This window comes from Triturus cristatus, chromosome 8, assembly GCF_964204655.1.
Source record: "Triturus cristatus chromosome 8, aTriCri1.1, whole genome shotgun sequence".
NCBI lineage: Eukaryota > Metazoa > Chordata > Amphibia > Caudata > Salamandridae > Triturus > Triturus cristatus.
The window spans coordinates 404,860,570-404,876,840 of record NC_140591.1 but is presented as its reverse complement, the minus strand read 5'-3'; the positions used below and the strand labels follow the sequence as shown (position 1 = coordinate 404,876,840).

General features: G+C 44.0%; 1 protein-coding gene across 1 annotated transcript in view; it reads left to right on the top strand.

The window, feature by feature from the left end:
* The window catches only part of WDFY2 (WD repeat and FYVE domain containing 2), a 514,044-nt gene that overhangs the window by 126,110 nt on the left and 371,663 nt on the right, over window positions 1-16,271 (top strand). The window contains exon 3 of the mRNA XM_085621796.1: window positions 6,685-6,758. Within this exon, the coding sequence (XP_085477922.1) occupies window positions 6,685-6,758 (74 nt within the window). The remainder of the gene's footprint in view (window positions 1-6,684; window positions 6,759-16,271) is intronic.

Here is a 16,271-nt window from a genome sequence, read left to right as displayed (position 1 = left end):
CAGTGCGACATCCCCCCGGCACCGGACCCGAAGTTGGTTCCTTTGACAACGCCAATGCCCATCGGCAGTGCCAGCTCCATCCTTATCCCAGACTTCACGGAATTGGAACAATGCCGATTCCGACGTTGATTGAACCCATGGGTTCTATGTTGTCGCCTGAAGACTTTGTGGACGTGTTAGGCTCGGGAGATGAATGGGAGGGGTCTATGGACCCTCTGGAAAACCAGGATGACTCTGCAGAGCAGTTGGACTGGTATGGGGAACTTAGGGAAGCCAGTGGACTGGAAACTTCTCCAGATACTGGCATGCTCGCTCCGCCAACTGTGGTTATGGAGGAGGGGGCATCTTATACAGTGGTGGTCAAGAGGGCAGCCGAGGTCCTTGGACTGGAGCTGCCCTCAGTGGAGGTCAGGACTAATCTCTTGAGTGAAGTGCTTCAGCCTGTGGCTTCCACTTCAGAACCCTTTTTTCCCTTCAATGAAGAACTTACTGATGCCCTTCTAGGGATGTGGTACAAGCCTAGCACAGGGGCTCCTGTGAATGGGACAATTGCCCACCACCATCGCGCAGCTCTGGGTGACCCAAAGTTCCTCAGCCATCACCGCACCCCAGAATGTTTGGTGGTGCAAGCCTCTACATCACAAGGCGCGTTCCCTTCCGCTCCTCTGGATAGGGAATCCAAAAGACTGGATTCATTTGGAAAGAAAATGTTTTCTTCCTCCAGTCTCGCATTGTGATCGGTGAATACAGCATGCTTATTGGGCTGTTTCTGCCACTCCCTTTGGGAGACGGTTGCTGAAGTGCTGCCAAAAGTCCTGGAGGAGGCCCGGGCTGTGCTCTCTCAGGCACTTAAGGATGGGAGAGATGCAGCAAAATTCCCCATAACGTGTGGCCTTGATACGACTGATTCACTGGGCAGATGGATTTCCATCACAGTGGCCTTGAGGTACCACGTCTGGCTTAGGACAACTGGCTTCTCAGGTGATGTCCAGGCAAATCTGATGGACATGCCCTTTCATGAAACCCGCCTTTTTGGGGAAAAGGCAGATTATGCCCCAGTGAGGTTCAAGGATTCTCGAGCTAAGGCCAGATCCTTGGGCCTCTCTTCTAATTCTCGTGGCCAGTTTACCTTTCGCCCCTTCGTGGCAACGGAAAGGGTTTCCAGCCGCGTTAGCCCTATCTCAGCCACCGTCCTGCGCAGGCTACCCAAGCCGTGCAGGGACGTGGACGCGGTTCATTGCGGCCTAGGAATGGAAGCCAGAAGTCGTCGGCCACCCTGCCCTCGGCAGCTGCAACCTCCAAGCACTCCTAGTCTGACTCTGCAAGACCACACCACCCCAGTTGGCGGGAGAATTCATCATCATCTCCCCCACTGGAGGTCCATAACATCGGACAAGTGGGTCTTGCAGATCATTCAGGAGGGCTATTCTCTTCCTTTCCTTTCTTTTCCTCCGCCCATTCTGCCAAAGCGGGAACAGCTGACGGAGGATCAGTTAATATTGCTCCAGGAGGAAGTTACAGTTCTCTTTGCCAAGGGAGCTATAGAAAGGGTCCCGGGTTCAGAAGTAGTCTGTGGCTGTTCTTCCTCCTACTGTCTGTGAAGTAGAACAAAGGGTTGCATCCCATTTTAGAACTTTGAACCATCAATCTCTTCCTCAAGAAGGAGAAATTCAAGATGCTCACTCTAGCTCAGGTCTTGTCTGCCCTAGACCAAGAAGACTGGATGGTAGCGTTGGACCTGCAGGATGCGTGTTTTCACATCCCCATCCTGCTGGGCCACATGCGTCACCTGCAGTTCAAGATAGGCCGTAAGCACTTTTACTTTACCGTGCTCTCCTTCGGCCTTACCAGTGCTCCTCGGGTGTTTACCAAGGTAATGGCGGTGGTCGCAGCTCATCTGCGCAGGTTACGGGTGTCAGTCTTCCCCTACCTCGACGACTGGCAGTTGAAGGCGTCCTCGCCCCCGGCTGTTGTCTCCCACCTTCAGATTAAGGTGAACCTCCTGCATTTGCTGGGGTTCTCCATAAACGTGCTTAAGTCACACCTGACTCCTTCTCAGATGCTCCCTTTCATCTGAGCTATTCTGGACACAGTGCAGTTTCGGGTCGATCCTCCCGTGCAGCGAGTCCAGGATATTCAGGTTATGATTCCAATGCTTCAGCCTCTATCCTGGATTTCAGTGAGACTGACTCTGAGGCTGTTGGGTCTCATGGCCTCCTGTTAGTAAAGCATGCCAGGTGGTGTATGCGGGCTCTGCAGTGGGACTTTAAGGTCCTAGTGGGCACAGCATTATTGAATTCTCACTGATGTTGTTGAGATCTCAGAAGGAACTGCCAAAGATCTGCAGTGGTGGTTGATGAACCGCAATTGGGTCAACGGCAGATCCCTCTTCCCTTCCCCAACCAGATCTCACGGTTGTGACAGATGCTTCCCTTCTGGGATGGGGCGGCCATCTGGGAGAGGTGGAGATCAAGGGACACTGGTCTCCGGTGGAGTCGGGGCGCCACATAAATTTGTTGGAGCTCAGATTGAATCGATTGGCATTGAAAGCATTTCTTCCCTCTGTCAAGGGGAAGCTAGAGCAGGTGTTCACGGACAACACCACCGCCATGTGGTACTGCAACAAGCAGGGCGTGATGGGGTCGTGGACCCTTTGTCAAGAGGCCTTACGTCTCTGGACATGGCTGGAATAGCAGGGCATAACCCTGGTGGGTCAACACCTGGCAGGTTCTCTGAATGCCAGGGCGGACAAACTCAGCGGTCAGTGCCTAGTGGATCACGAATGGTGTCTCCAGGCGATGAGGGCGCAAGGTCTCTTTCATCAGTGGGGAGAACCTTGGTTACATTTGTTCGCCTCCGAAGAGATCACGCAGTGTCAGTGCGTGCTGGAGTTTCCAAGGTGGCTATCGCTCAGGAACGCTTTTCGTCGCGCGCGGTGCTCAGGCCTGCTGTACGCCCATACCACTTCTGCCCAGGGTTCTGAAAATGATCACGAGCAGCCGGACCCAAGTCATTCTTGTGGGTCCGTACTAGGCGAGGACAGTCTGGTATCCAGAGCTTCTTAAGATGAGCATTGATCCTCCGATCAGACTGCTCCTTCAGGCGGATCTTATGTTGCAGCATCAGGGGAGGGTTCTCCATCCGAACCTGTCAACTCTGCGCCTCCATACGTGGAGATTGAGCGGCGGCAGTTAATGGCTTTTGGCCTTCCTCCCAAAGCATGTAACGTTATTTTGGCTGCCAAGCAGCCCTCCACTAAGACTGTATATGCCTGCTGTTGTCAGAAATGTGTATTATACTGTACAGAAAGGTCTATTGACCCTCCTTCTGCTTCTCTTTCCACTCTTCTTTTATTCATTCTGACCCTTGCCCAGCAGGGCTCTGCTTTAGGAACTCTCAAGGGTTACCTTCCTGCTCTGTCTCCTTTTTTGCGGCTGCCGATTGTACATGGGTTTCTAAAAAGGCTGGCCACTTGTTTCCACCCACGCCCTTTGTTATGCCACAGTGGGACCTTAATTTGGTCTTCACCTACCTAATGCATGCTCCCTTCAAGCCTTTTCAGTAGTGTCGCCTTCGGCTGTTGACCATCAAAACAGCCTTTTTAGTGGCGATTACATCTGCCCGGAGGATGAGTGAGTTGCAGGCGTTATCTTGCTCGCATCCCTATCTGATGTCTTTTCCAGACAAAGTGGTGCTTCGCACCCGGGCTTCCTTTTTACCAAAGGTCGTGACCCCATTTCATCTGGGTCAATTCATCAGATTGCCCACCTTCTTTGCTCCCCCGCATCCCCTCTAAAGAGGAGGAGCTTCTCCACCGACTAGACCCAAAAAGAGCGTTGTCATTCTACCTTGACCTCAAAAAAGAGTTCCGGGTGGACGACCAACTTTTTGTGGGGTACATGGGAGCTAAAAAGGAAAGGGCCGTGCAAAAAAGGACTATCTCTTGCTGGGTCGTTCTCAGCATTAAGATCTGCTATGCCTTGGCCAAGAAGCAGCCCCCTTGGGGATTAAGGACCCATTCCACCAGGAGAAAGGCTGCGACTATGGCCTTGGCTCGGGGTATGCCAGTCCTGGACATCTGTCAGGCATCAACGTGGGCATCTTTGCACACGTTTGCCAAACACTATTGCCTGGACAGTCCGGTCCGCAGGGACAGGCATTTTGCCCATTCGGTCCTGCAGGACTTCTTAGTATAGGGTATTGGTCCGCCACCCACGGCTGGGATGGTATGGCTTGGGTATCTAACTCAGAAGTAAGGAATCTGCAGCTAGAAGTCTCTATCAGATGAAGAAGTTACTTGCCTTCGGTAACGCATTATCTGGTAGAGATACTATCTAGCTGCAGATGCCTCACAGCCCAACACATGCCTCCCCGCCTTGCGGACTAATGTTGTAGGGCTAGGGTTAAACCCCCCCCCCCCCACCCCCCCCGGTCAGGGCCCTAGTTTTGCACACGACTACGTCAGTTACTTCATGACTCTGTGCTTCTGGCGTGGAAAAAACGAAAAGTACAGACGCCCGCATGCCTGGGTGGTGCCTATATAGGTACTGCGACATCATAACCGACGCCCTCACACAGAGCCGAATGGACCACCCAACAGCGCGCGCACGCAAGGGGTATTGCTCAGCAAGCGTTTACGGATCCAGCCTGACGCCTGGGAAAATCAAAGGTAAGGAATATGCAGCTAGATAGAGTGTCTGCCAGATAATGCGTTACCGAAGGTAAGTAACTTGTTCCTTTATCTACTTTGCCAGGTTATTCAGTTATTTTTTTAATTAATGTTTTAATGCCTTTGTCAACCTTCTCCATGTGCTCTGTGTCTAAAAGTTGTTCTTTTACAGTGGTAATTAAAGTATCCAATATAGCATACGTCACTGTCGACATCAAACAAAGCATCTTTAAAATTCAATTTGAAGGTCCAAAATCAAACACTTTGTCTGCTTCAGTTATACCATTTACAGAATCAGTTAGGATCTGATTTAGATCTTGGAGGACGGGTTACTCCGTCACGACGGTGATTTATATCCCGTCCGCCGAAATATAAATCCCGTTATATCCTATGTGATTTATATTTCAGTGGGTGGGATATCTGCCACCGTTGTGATGGAGTAACCAGTCCGCCGAGATCTAAATCAGGCCCTTAATACTTAGTTTGTAATCATCTTCTACCTCAACATCACTGATCTGGTCATCACGTGCAGTCCAACTATGTAGAATAAAACTTTAATAAAAAGAGTATTTGTAAAGGATTTGTTTATTGCATTACACAAAACTATCCGCGTCCGAATTAACGTGAGTGTCAGCTATTTTATCTTTTATCACGGTTAAAGGCAATGTATCAGAGATAAAGATTTGGTCTATTTAAGATTAGGATTGTTTCCCTGGTAATTATGGGCAATAAAATATTTTACCAAATCCCTCATTGGAGGCTTACTACTAACAGGGCTTCAGCTATTGTCTCCTTATCCACTGATAATGGAACTAACATTTCCTTACCTCCCTTACACTCTCTTGCTTTGCATTTCATATCTCTTGCATATACAATAACCTTCCCAGATATCAGTATTTTCATTATAGAAGTATTGAAAGATAATTCACAATGTACACCTACAGCATTACAATAAGTTAACTACCTCACAATATGTTGTATGTAAAATATGGTTAAACCTGTAAGACCTCATTTCTTCTTCCACATGAATATCTGTGACAATTTACTGCATACAGTTAAAAAATGTAATACACAAAAGACCGACTGTTTCTACAGTGGGTTTTGGGCCCCAGTATAATTTAGGGAAAGAATCTAAGGATGTCTTCTAGATTGCAAACTTTGTTCTGGAAGTTTAGGCGCATTGAAAGGTTGTGTTCGGAGGCCGATCTTGGGTATCTGGTCGGGCACTTGGGACTGAATAAAACTGGGAAAGGTAAGCTTAGTGTACCAGGCAAAGGCTTTTGTTTGTTCAATTCGTCGTTTGACAAGCAGCCAATTGGAGTGAAGTTTAGGTTGGAGGGGTCGGAACTTTTGAAGTCCAGGATTACCTTCTCAGTGTAGCACAGTGCAGTCACTGTAATATTGAACTCGATTAGTAAAAGCCTGTGACAGGGTCACCCCGCTTATGTCATCTCCAATATGCATAATTAAAAGGCAGAAGCAGTCGACTTGTTCACATTTGATCCATTGACTCCTTATAATGAAATACAGTGAGATTAAACAAGGGCAAATTTCATAACCAGTTGTCAAATATGTGTACTGTATTTTGCATCAAGTTAGACTTACTGTCCTAAAATAATTATTTGAAAGTGTGAATCTAGTTAAAAAAAGATGCTTAATCATTTGAGAGACAGGAAATGCGCTTGTTTCTTTCTAATCGCAAACAGCTCTAGTTTTGTCTCATGTACTAAATGTCAGTGTACCGCACAAACCCAGCACGACTGTAAGGTAAATGTTCTTTTCTAACGAGTTTACTTATGGCGGCCCGGAGGGTGACTGGCATAATTGCAGCGCTTTGTCCGGGACGGAAGGAACCAGCTCTGCACGCAATGAGCCCTATTACTGCGAAACCTTTGTGAAGAGACAAATGACGTGGGTGGAATAAGGCAGCGTGTTACTTAAAGTTTATGCGTGAGTCATGAAGCGCGGTGCGAGCCACAGCTTATTAATTTCATCCACATTTTCATCTTTTTCAGCTCCATGTTCATGCATGTCTTTTAACCCGGAAACCAGGAGGCTGTCCGTAGGCCTAGACAATGGTACAATCTCTGTAAGTACAGAATTCCTGTTCAAATGCTTTCTGTTCCGAGTGCTGATTTTTCTGTTTGTGAAAAGCAATGCACTGTGAGTGAGTGACTGTTCATAACACGCACCCACCCATCCGTTCTGCTTTGTATACATTTTTAGGCGGAAAAGCAGAAACGTCGAGGCTGAGTCCTGTAAAATAGTTACAGTGTCCACTTTGATGATTTCACAGTTTTTAAGCCTGCCGGTTTACTGATAAATGCCACACAGTTTTTTTTTTTTACCTTCCATCTAATGGTTTCTCCATTAACTTTATGCCAGAGAGACGCCATTTTCCGGTTTAAGTACACAATATTGTTTTACATAATAAATTATACGAAGAACGATGAGTTTGAACAGCAAAAGGTAGACAATAAATCATTAAACGAACAGACCAAACTAACATTGACCGTAAATGAGATGATGAGTTAAACACATTTTCTGTTTTAGCTTGGAGCAGACGTGCTCCCAAATATTATTCTGGTTTTGGAAACCACAGATGGGATTGTGATACTGTAGATTGGCGGTAGAAGCCCATATTGGACCCAAATGCTGGATTTATATACCATGAAAAGCCACAACTGGTAGCGATGAGCTCTCTTTATCGTCCTTGTTTCCGCATAATATTGATCGGATGCCACATATTGGATCATTGTAACCGAGGCTCCAGTTTCACATGCATATTCTGAGTGTAACCTTAATTATTCACAATATACATTGGTCCATTCTGGCTATTACTCCTCATAATGACCTTTGTGCCTTTGAACCTCAGCACAAATTGTGTATTTCTTTAAGTGATCCTTTCTAATATTCAACAATTTCACAATTTTTAAAGGTCACTAAACCATTGTTCATCTTTTGAAGATGAAGGGAGCTAAAACATGGGCATTTTGCAGAGTCGGGAAATGATAGCTCAAACTTTAATTTGTGTTCCACTAGTCACAATATGCCGCCACTCAGTGCCTTGGGTGATATTTTATTCTAACATGTTGTTGATTGTCCACATGCAGTTCGTAGTGATAACTGCAGCCACAATCCACACCTGTTTCTTCCTTTCTTGATCATTGGTGCAGTTCCTGATTGCACCGTGATGGTATGCCCCCTTGTCATTTCCTGAGTTGGGGACTGGGGAAAACAAGAGACTGCGTCTGGTCTTCCAGTCTCGTTGCAGCCAACTTTACTTTTCTTCAGCGTGGTTTGTTGGATTCAAATAATAACAATAATAATTGACTCACTTCTTAAGATATATATCCTATCGCACGATGTAAGGAATTTCGCCTGTCTTCCATAAGATTCCACTAAGTTTAAAAGTATATTTACCATGTTTACATTACAATACATTTTAGTCTTAGTACATGCGCTTAACGTTTTTGTTTTTTCTGCTTGACCAAGGAAAGTCAAATTTTGAATTGCTATGTCTTGTCCCAAAAGTCTCCGTTAGTGCACTACCACCTTTGAACCGAATTGAATGACTGGAAATGGGGAAACTATAAGAAATCTTTGAGATGATGCAAGTATGAACGTGAAGCACTGCGTCCTCAGCCAGAGCTTTGTTGAAGTGCAGGATGTTTCTTTCCTTAAGTTAAGCATTTAAAAGTGTTGTACTGCGTACCCAGCAGTCTTTAGTGGAGTTTTCCGGTGGCCATTTTGGACATCTTGAGCACCCATCCCTTTCATAGCCATTCCCATGCCTTTGCAGTCGTATTTCTGGATTCTTTATTTAAAAAAAAAAATACGGCCTAAAACGTTATCTTTATTTACGAATGAGATTATACAGACCTCATTATTACTTCTTTTCTCAGCTTCTTGACCTCTATTCCTGGACACCACCTTCCGTTTCTCTCTTAAAGCATGCACTCTTTATGTGAGTTATTTAACTTTTATATCAGCTGTATAATACATTTTACTCTACTTTCTTCCCAATTATTTTGAATTGTTTTTGGAAGTCAATTATCAGTGCATAGACGCGAAAATCCAGATTAACAAAATAAATACTTAACAAGGAATGTTGGGCGTGTTTGTTCACATTATCTGATATTGTTATCCTCGCTGTCAAGGAATGTTTTGTAAATTGCTTTCTTTGTGCTCTATGCAATAAAGCAGTCTTCTGCTGCTGGTAGAAAAAAGCTGCTAGTTTATTCCTTTTAGATTATAGGAATGAGAACACCTGCATGACCCACTAGGACTGGCACCCATACATTCTGAGCAACAACTTTCAACTGCCACCAGGTGCAGAAGAATGTATGATGTTACAACACGTATACTTACTGCACACAAATTTGCATGCTGGTATTACACTCCATAGACTTTTACTATGCTTTGTAATACCACACACGGTTTTAAAATGGGCTTTACCACACTTTGGTGGTATTGATACATATTTTTACACATATAACCACACAAACGTGTGTGTATGTGTGTATATATATATATATATATATATATATATGTGTGTGTATATGCTTAAATTAACTTCCCAGAGTGAGGCCAGACACAGTGAGCAAGGCGGACTCGTCCGGCGATACGCGTCTGGGCCACATTGTTGGAATAAAGAATTTTCTTTGAATAGCATCCCACGGAGTCAGTGCCTGTTTCTGCATGCGAGATACCAGGATTGGAAGAAATATATATATATATATATATATATATATATATATATATATATATATATATATATATATATATGAAACAGTCTCGTCTCATCAAGTTTCTCAACACCAACAAACGAGAGTGGACCCAAGATAAGTGCTGGTTTTCTTATTTTATTTCCTTAGTAAGTCGCCATGACGCGTTTCGACAGCTCCCTGCCTTGATCACATGACAGCATTACTTCGTGTGCTCAATCCATTTAAAGTGACAGTGTCCAATCAAATAATTCATAGACATAGAAGACATTATTTACGCGTAAATGCTCAAACAAATCATGTGGCTAACAATCATACAATATAAATATATAAATACAAATAAGACTGAGTTAGCAACACATTATTTACAAAAACACAATCGGAATTTAATAATTTGCATAAATGCTGGTTTCTTGAATTATGTATTGTGAAACATTTGCCAGTCCCATTATAATGTTAAATCGTTTATTGTTTTTTTCTCATAATAATTTGCTTGAATGCAATGAAGGGCTGGCATAGCGTAATATTAGTTGTCTAGAATGGACCACTTGTTAAAGTGCCTAAAATGTGAGAAAATTAATAAAATCTAAAAAAATCCCCATGTTACAAACAGCTATATTCTTCCTTAATTTTTCCGATTTTTTAAAAGTGCTCGTGCTTTATTTACTACAATATTGTCAAATTCCCCTTGCCTCATTATATGCTGATTATATATCATGTGCATCTTTCATTTTTAGGAGGTAATAAAGGGAATTTGACGCACCAGTGTATAGACATATTTATATATATATATATATATATATATATATATATATATATATATATATATATATATTTTCATTGAAAAAAACAAAGGTCACAGGGATGTTCTAGTTAGGGTCAGATTTCACTCTTAAAAAAACAGTGAAATTCAGCAGTTATGGTTAGCTGAGCTAACTAAAACTCACGCCCCCGCAATGCACTGCTTTTGACATCACATATTACATCACACATGACATGGTCAGTGACATCACTGATTACCTCTCAAATTACATCACTGATGACGTCATCCAGTGACTGAGTTTTTATCCCACAGGTTTGAGTGTTAATTATATATACACTAAGGTGTATTGGTGAATCAATGGGTGTAAGAGTGCCTCATTGGATGATTCAGTGAGTGTGTGAGAAAATATAAGTGAATGGTTAGGTGTCTCAGAGAATGTGTGGGCGAGTGATTGGTTGTGTGAATGTCAGTATCTGCCTGTCAGTTGCTGTTTAAGTGGTTGTATGGATGTGTGAGTAGGTATGTGAGTTTCTGTATTGGTGAGTGATTGGATGTCTGAGTACCTCTATGGGTGTCTGAGTGTCTGTGGGTGGGCAAGGGGTGTGTGACTGCCTGTATGGGTGAGTTTGTGGCTCTATGTATTAGTGAGTGTGTGTGAGGGGCTATATGGGTGAGTGGGTGTGTTTATGGCTGTTTTGGTGAGTGAGTGCATGTGTCAGGGGTATATGGGTGAGTAACTGAGTATGTGAAAGGCTATATAGGTGAGTGATGGGGTATACGAGTGACTGTATGGGTGAATGAATGTGTGATTGACTGTATAGATGAGTGACTAGGTGTGTGAGTAGTTCTATGGGTGACGGACTCAGTGTGTGAATGGGTGTATGAGTGGATATGTCAGTGGCTATATTAGTGACAGTATAAATAACAAGGGGACCCGATATTGGTAGCTTTGGACCTCGGGTGATTAATTATTTTTAGAGAACAAAGGTCCTTAGCATAATAATGTATAATGAAAATATTTCAACATAGACTTCGATAAGACCTATGGACATTTTTCCAATGTCCAGCCGGACAGAGGAACATTTATTAGGACAATACAATAGGGTTTAATCAAGATGTAGAGCACAGAAAAAATGAAACAAGGGCACAATCCTGTACCGAGTTTTGACAGAAGGAAATAAGAAAGAGGCAAGAGTAGCAGGCAAGAGCTTTTGGAGCAAAAAGGTGGCTTACAATACAATAAATTCTTGAGTAAGCTCTGACCAACAGAAACCACAATACACTTTTCACAATGGATAAATTGCGGGGCTGTTATGAAAAGTCGACGTTTCGATCCCTAGCTCCTAATACAATGGGATCATCCTCAGGACTACACAATAAACAGTTGCCTGATTTGATTTTTACGCCTTCAGTTTGGCTCGTGGAGTGCCATAGAAGGCAAGGGTGGCCTTTGGTATTGCGTGGAATCACCTTGAGTCGGGCTAGTGGCCGTGTCAGGGAGATAGATAACTGAATCCTGACTTCAGGCAGGGAAGGGCGTCTGCATGGTTGCACCCGGATGTATGGCAACAAACAATGGCTGCCGATAACTGCGGAGCTCAATGGAGTCTCTCTCCTCCGGAGCGGGGAGTCGTCTGGTCTTCTGTTCGTAGGGGTAGATAGCCTTGAACCATCCGGGTGCAACCATGCAGACGCCCTTCCCTGCCTAAAGTCAGGATTCAGTAATCTATCTCCCTGACACGGCCACTAGCCCGACTCAAGGTGATTCCACGCAATACCAAAGGCCACCCTTGCCTTCTATGGCACTCCACGAGCCAAACTGAAGGCGTAAAAATCAAATCAGGCAACTGTTTATTGTGTAGTCCTGAGGATGATCCCATTGTATTAGGAGCTAGGGATCGAAACGTCGACTTTTCATAACAGCACCGCAATTTATCCATTGTGAAAAGTGTATTGTGGTTTCTGTTGGTCAGAGCTTACTCAAGAATTTATTGTATTGTAAGCCACCTTTTTGCTCCAAAAGCTCTTGCCTGCTACTCTTGCCTCTTTCTTATTTCCTTCTGTCAAAACTCGGTACAGGATTGTGCCCTTGTTTCATTTTTTCTGTGCTCTACATCTTGAATAAACCCTATTGTATTGTCCTAATAAATGTTCCTCTGTCCGGCTGGACATTGGAAGAATGTCCATAGGTCTTATCGAAGTCTATGTTGAAATATTTTCATTATACATTATTATGCTAAGGACCTTTGTTCTCTAAAAATAGTGGCTGTATTAGTGACTGAGTGGGTGTATGAGTGGCTGTATGGTTGAGTGAGTTGAGTGGATGTGTGTGTAGATCTATGAATCAGTGAATACTGGTATGGGACTGTGAATGGGTTTGTGAGTGGTTGTGTGGGAGTGGGTGTATATGAAGTTCTATGGGGGTGTTGTGGAAATGTGCGTTTTTAGGGGCAATCCGGTGCACGGTTCATCCTTCTCTGTCCAGGGGTCCTTAAACCGACAAAATAGAGATTGGCACTGAAGCTGGAATTCAAATAACAAGTTTATTAATCACTCATGAGTGGGACTACGTCAATACAACACCCTCAAGTGCTGCAGGAGGTAGTACATGGAATACAGAGACCATGGTGCTTATATACACCCTTTGTTGCAGAGTAAGTATGTAGTTACAAATAGAAGGTACAAACATACACAGGAATAACTACAGACAAACATGGGCAGATGGGAGATCACTTAGTCAGCAAAGTGGGAGGGGGGAGCAGAACTGCTTACAGTTGCAAGCATTCTAGCAGCTACAGGCCTTTTCTCAGCAAATATACATTGCTTGAGCCTAGAAAAGAAGGAGTTAACTAAAGCTGATGACTCAAGAAGAATAGAAAAGCAAGCACCAGTGAAAACGGTAGAATCACAAGGCTAACAAAATGGATGCTGCAAACAAGATGGCTTCAGCTCATGCTAAAAGCAATTATTTTCGATTTCCACAGACGACCCTTTTAGCATTAGCTGAAGACATCTCTCCCACTTAGAAGGGGCACGGAAGATATCCTGTACATCTATTCTCATGAGTTCATTAATTTCCTGGTCCATTGCTAGGAGGGCATTTACATTCTTGACACTTTGTTTAGTCGGTATACATGAGGTACAGGTAGAGATACAAAGGGAACAGAGCATTGGGCCGCTTTGAATACATAGGCAACAAGTGAAAAGATTAGGAAAAAATATAAATAGGGCTGACAATATTTTCCAGCCCCATACAGTAAACATAGTCTATAGCCATCCAGTCAAAGTCCATGTCCCTGAATCCTGATGGATTTCAGTGGCTATTTTGTGCAGTTTAGAAATTGTTTCAAAAACTGATGGGGCGTGGTCAGGGATGTACACAAAACAGCTGCTACCAATGATGCGGCATGCTCCACCACGGTCAGCCAAGATGACATCGAGGACCATCCTGTTTTGGAGCGCCACAATTCTTGCAATTTGTAGTTCTTCCGTGATATTTCCAAGTGCCACGGCTGTCTGATTGGTTACAGCCTCTACAACACGTGTTAAGCGCCTTATCCTTATGCTGTTTAAGGCCGCACCAACAAAGAAGAACAGTCCCAAATTAAAGTCAATATACTGCTGTAGTGCAGTATCAGTTTGATCCACCTCATCGTTGTTTATTGTCCTCTTGAATCCATTTTTGGAAATGTCATTAAACAGTTTCTAGTCTCTATGGTAAGATGCAAGTGACAAGAACACAGCTGGTAGCAAAAAGGACACATACCAGCTACCTGACCAACCAATAGGTAGATGGTATTAACCTTTATTTCCGCAAATGAAATAGGTGTTATGCGAGGACAAAAAACTGCTATTGTTCATTCCAGTAATGTTCAACACTAAGGTACAGTCACTTTTTCCCACAGGGATATTGCCAATGCTGCTCACACAAAGGTCTGCTCGAGCTCTAGTAACAGCTATAACAGGAGATCCTTTACCCTTGATAGTTTGAGTGTTGGGGAAAATGTAGTGTGTGGGGGAATTTTCTCAACGATACTCCTTCATTTCCCATACAGTTCCTTTAGCTTGTGGATCCTAAGTCTTTCTACATCAAAGTTGGTAATATTACCAATATGAGAAGCCCACAATAGTGCAAACCAGGCTCTGCAGGAGCCATTATGTGAAAACAACAAAGGAATAAAAGGCGTTCCTCCCTTTTTCTGATGAGCTGGCATCATTCCACACACCCAACAGTTGGTAATGTTCGTAGCATTGTGGGTGTGATGCAACATTTGAATGAACTTTCGATCACAAACTCTTGCAGCAACTTGCTTCTTTTCCTTAGACATGTTCATCTTGTCGTTGAAAAACAGACGGTGCCCTAAGGTCCTGGGCAGACGTTGGTTTCTTCACTGAGATTGAGACGAGTAGTCACAAAAAGGTTACCCCCCTTTGTAACTCAGTCTTTCACTACCCAGGACAGTGGCTCAAACAGTCTTTTTCAGCAACGAAGTGTCTTTCTTCTGGGGTCGCAGCTGATATCAAGATGTACCAGGGATCGTGTGGTCCGGGAAGACTTTCCTCAGGTCCTTCAGGTGACGTGGCTTGTCCTTTCCCGGTATCCAGGATATTGCGGTCATCTGCCAACGCAGCTGGGCTCACTAGGTCATGCAACACTTTCCGGCAATGTGTCCCATGAACCCAGTTCTTCCGGTTGGTCACTCGAACCGCAGTCCTGGTAGCCAAGAGCACCTGCTCAGGGCCACACCAACGAGGCTCCAAGGAGCTGGTCTGCTGAAAAGACTTCGTCAGAACGAAGTCACCAGGCCGTAGATCATGGCCCTCACCCTGCAACCTGTCTGGAAGTCTCTCGAACCTGTTGATAAATAGAAGACAAACTGTCAGTCAACTGAGACAAATAGTCACTCATCAATACACAAGGTACATCATGTATAGGGCGTGGCTTAAGGATCCTCCAAATATTCATTGGCCTTCCAAAAACCACCTCATACGGTGTGAGGCCAGATCGTGTATGTGGTATCGATCTAATAGATAGCAATGCTAAGGGCAACGCATCAGGCCATTTCAAAGATGTGGAAGCCTGTATTTTGGCCAACTTCAATTTGAGGGCAGAGTTGTAACGTTCCACTAGTCCTGCTGATTGTGGATGAAAAGCAGCATGCAACTTCTGCTTGATTCCCAACGCTTTCCTGAGCTACTCAAAAACTTGCCCAAAAAACTGGGGTCCGTTGTCACTCCACAAAACTCGACAAATTCCAAATCTGGTGAAAAACTCCTTTAGGAGCACCTTTGCTGTAGTAAGAGCTGTATTATCTTTCGTGGCGTATGCCTCCACCTATTTACTAAAGGCACAAACCACCACCAGAACATACTTCAGATTGTTGCAGCGTTCAAATTGGATGTAATCCATTTGCAGAATTTCAAAAGGTGCAGTAGGTATTGCAGACCCTCCTGTTGGGAGTTTGTGTTCCCTTTCCAGGATTATACTGGAGACAGATCAGACAAGACTGGACTATCTTTTTAGCTGTGCCGGCAATATCTGGATGATGCCAAACTTGCATAAGTTGCTTTGCCATTGAGGATGCTCCAACATGTGCCAGCCCATGTGCCATGTGAATCATAGGATGTAAATAGGCTGTGAGTAACTTCAATTTTGTCATTTCTTTATTCCTCCAACAGCCCCCATCATCCAATGCTCCCTCCTTAGACAATTGGTCTAATTCTTCAACAGAAGCAGATTGCTGCATGTCCAGAACCTCTTGTCTGGCATCATGCCAACGTTCAGCCTGTGACTTAAATACATACATAGATGTGATACTTCGCTGCACTGCACTCTCACAATCTCTGTAATCTGCAAAGGCATTTCCTTTTCCTATTTTATCAGTCACTTTCTTGTGTGCACTACACTTAACAATTGCCACTTTCTTAGGATATGGCAAGGCAGTGAGGAGATTATGTACTAATTCCCCATGCAGTATTTGTGTCCCATGTGAAGTAAGAAAGCCTCTTTCTTTCCAGAGTTGCCCGAAGTTATGAGCCAAGCCGGAGGCGTATAGGCTATCAGTGTAAATGTTAACAAGCAACTCTGTACTAAGCTCACATGCTCTTGTCA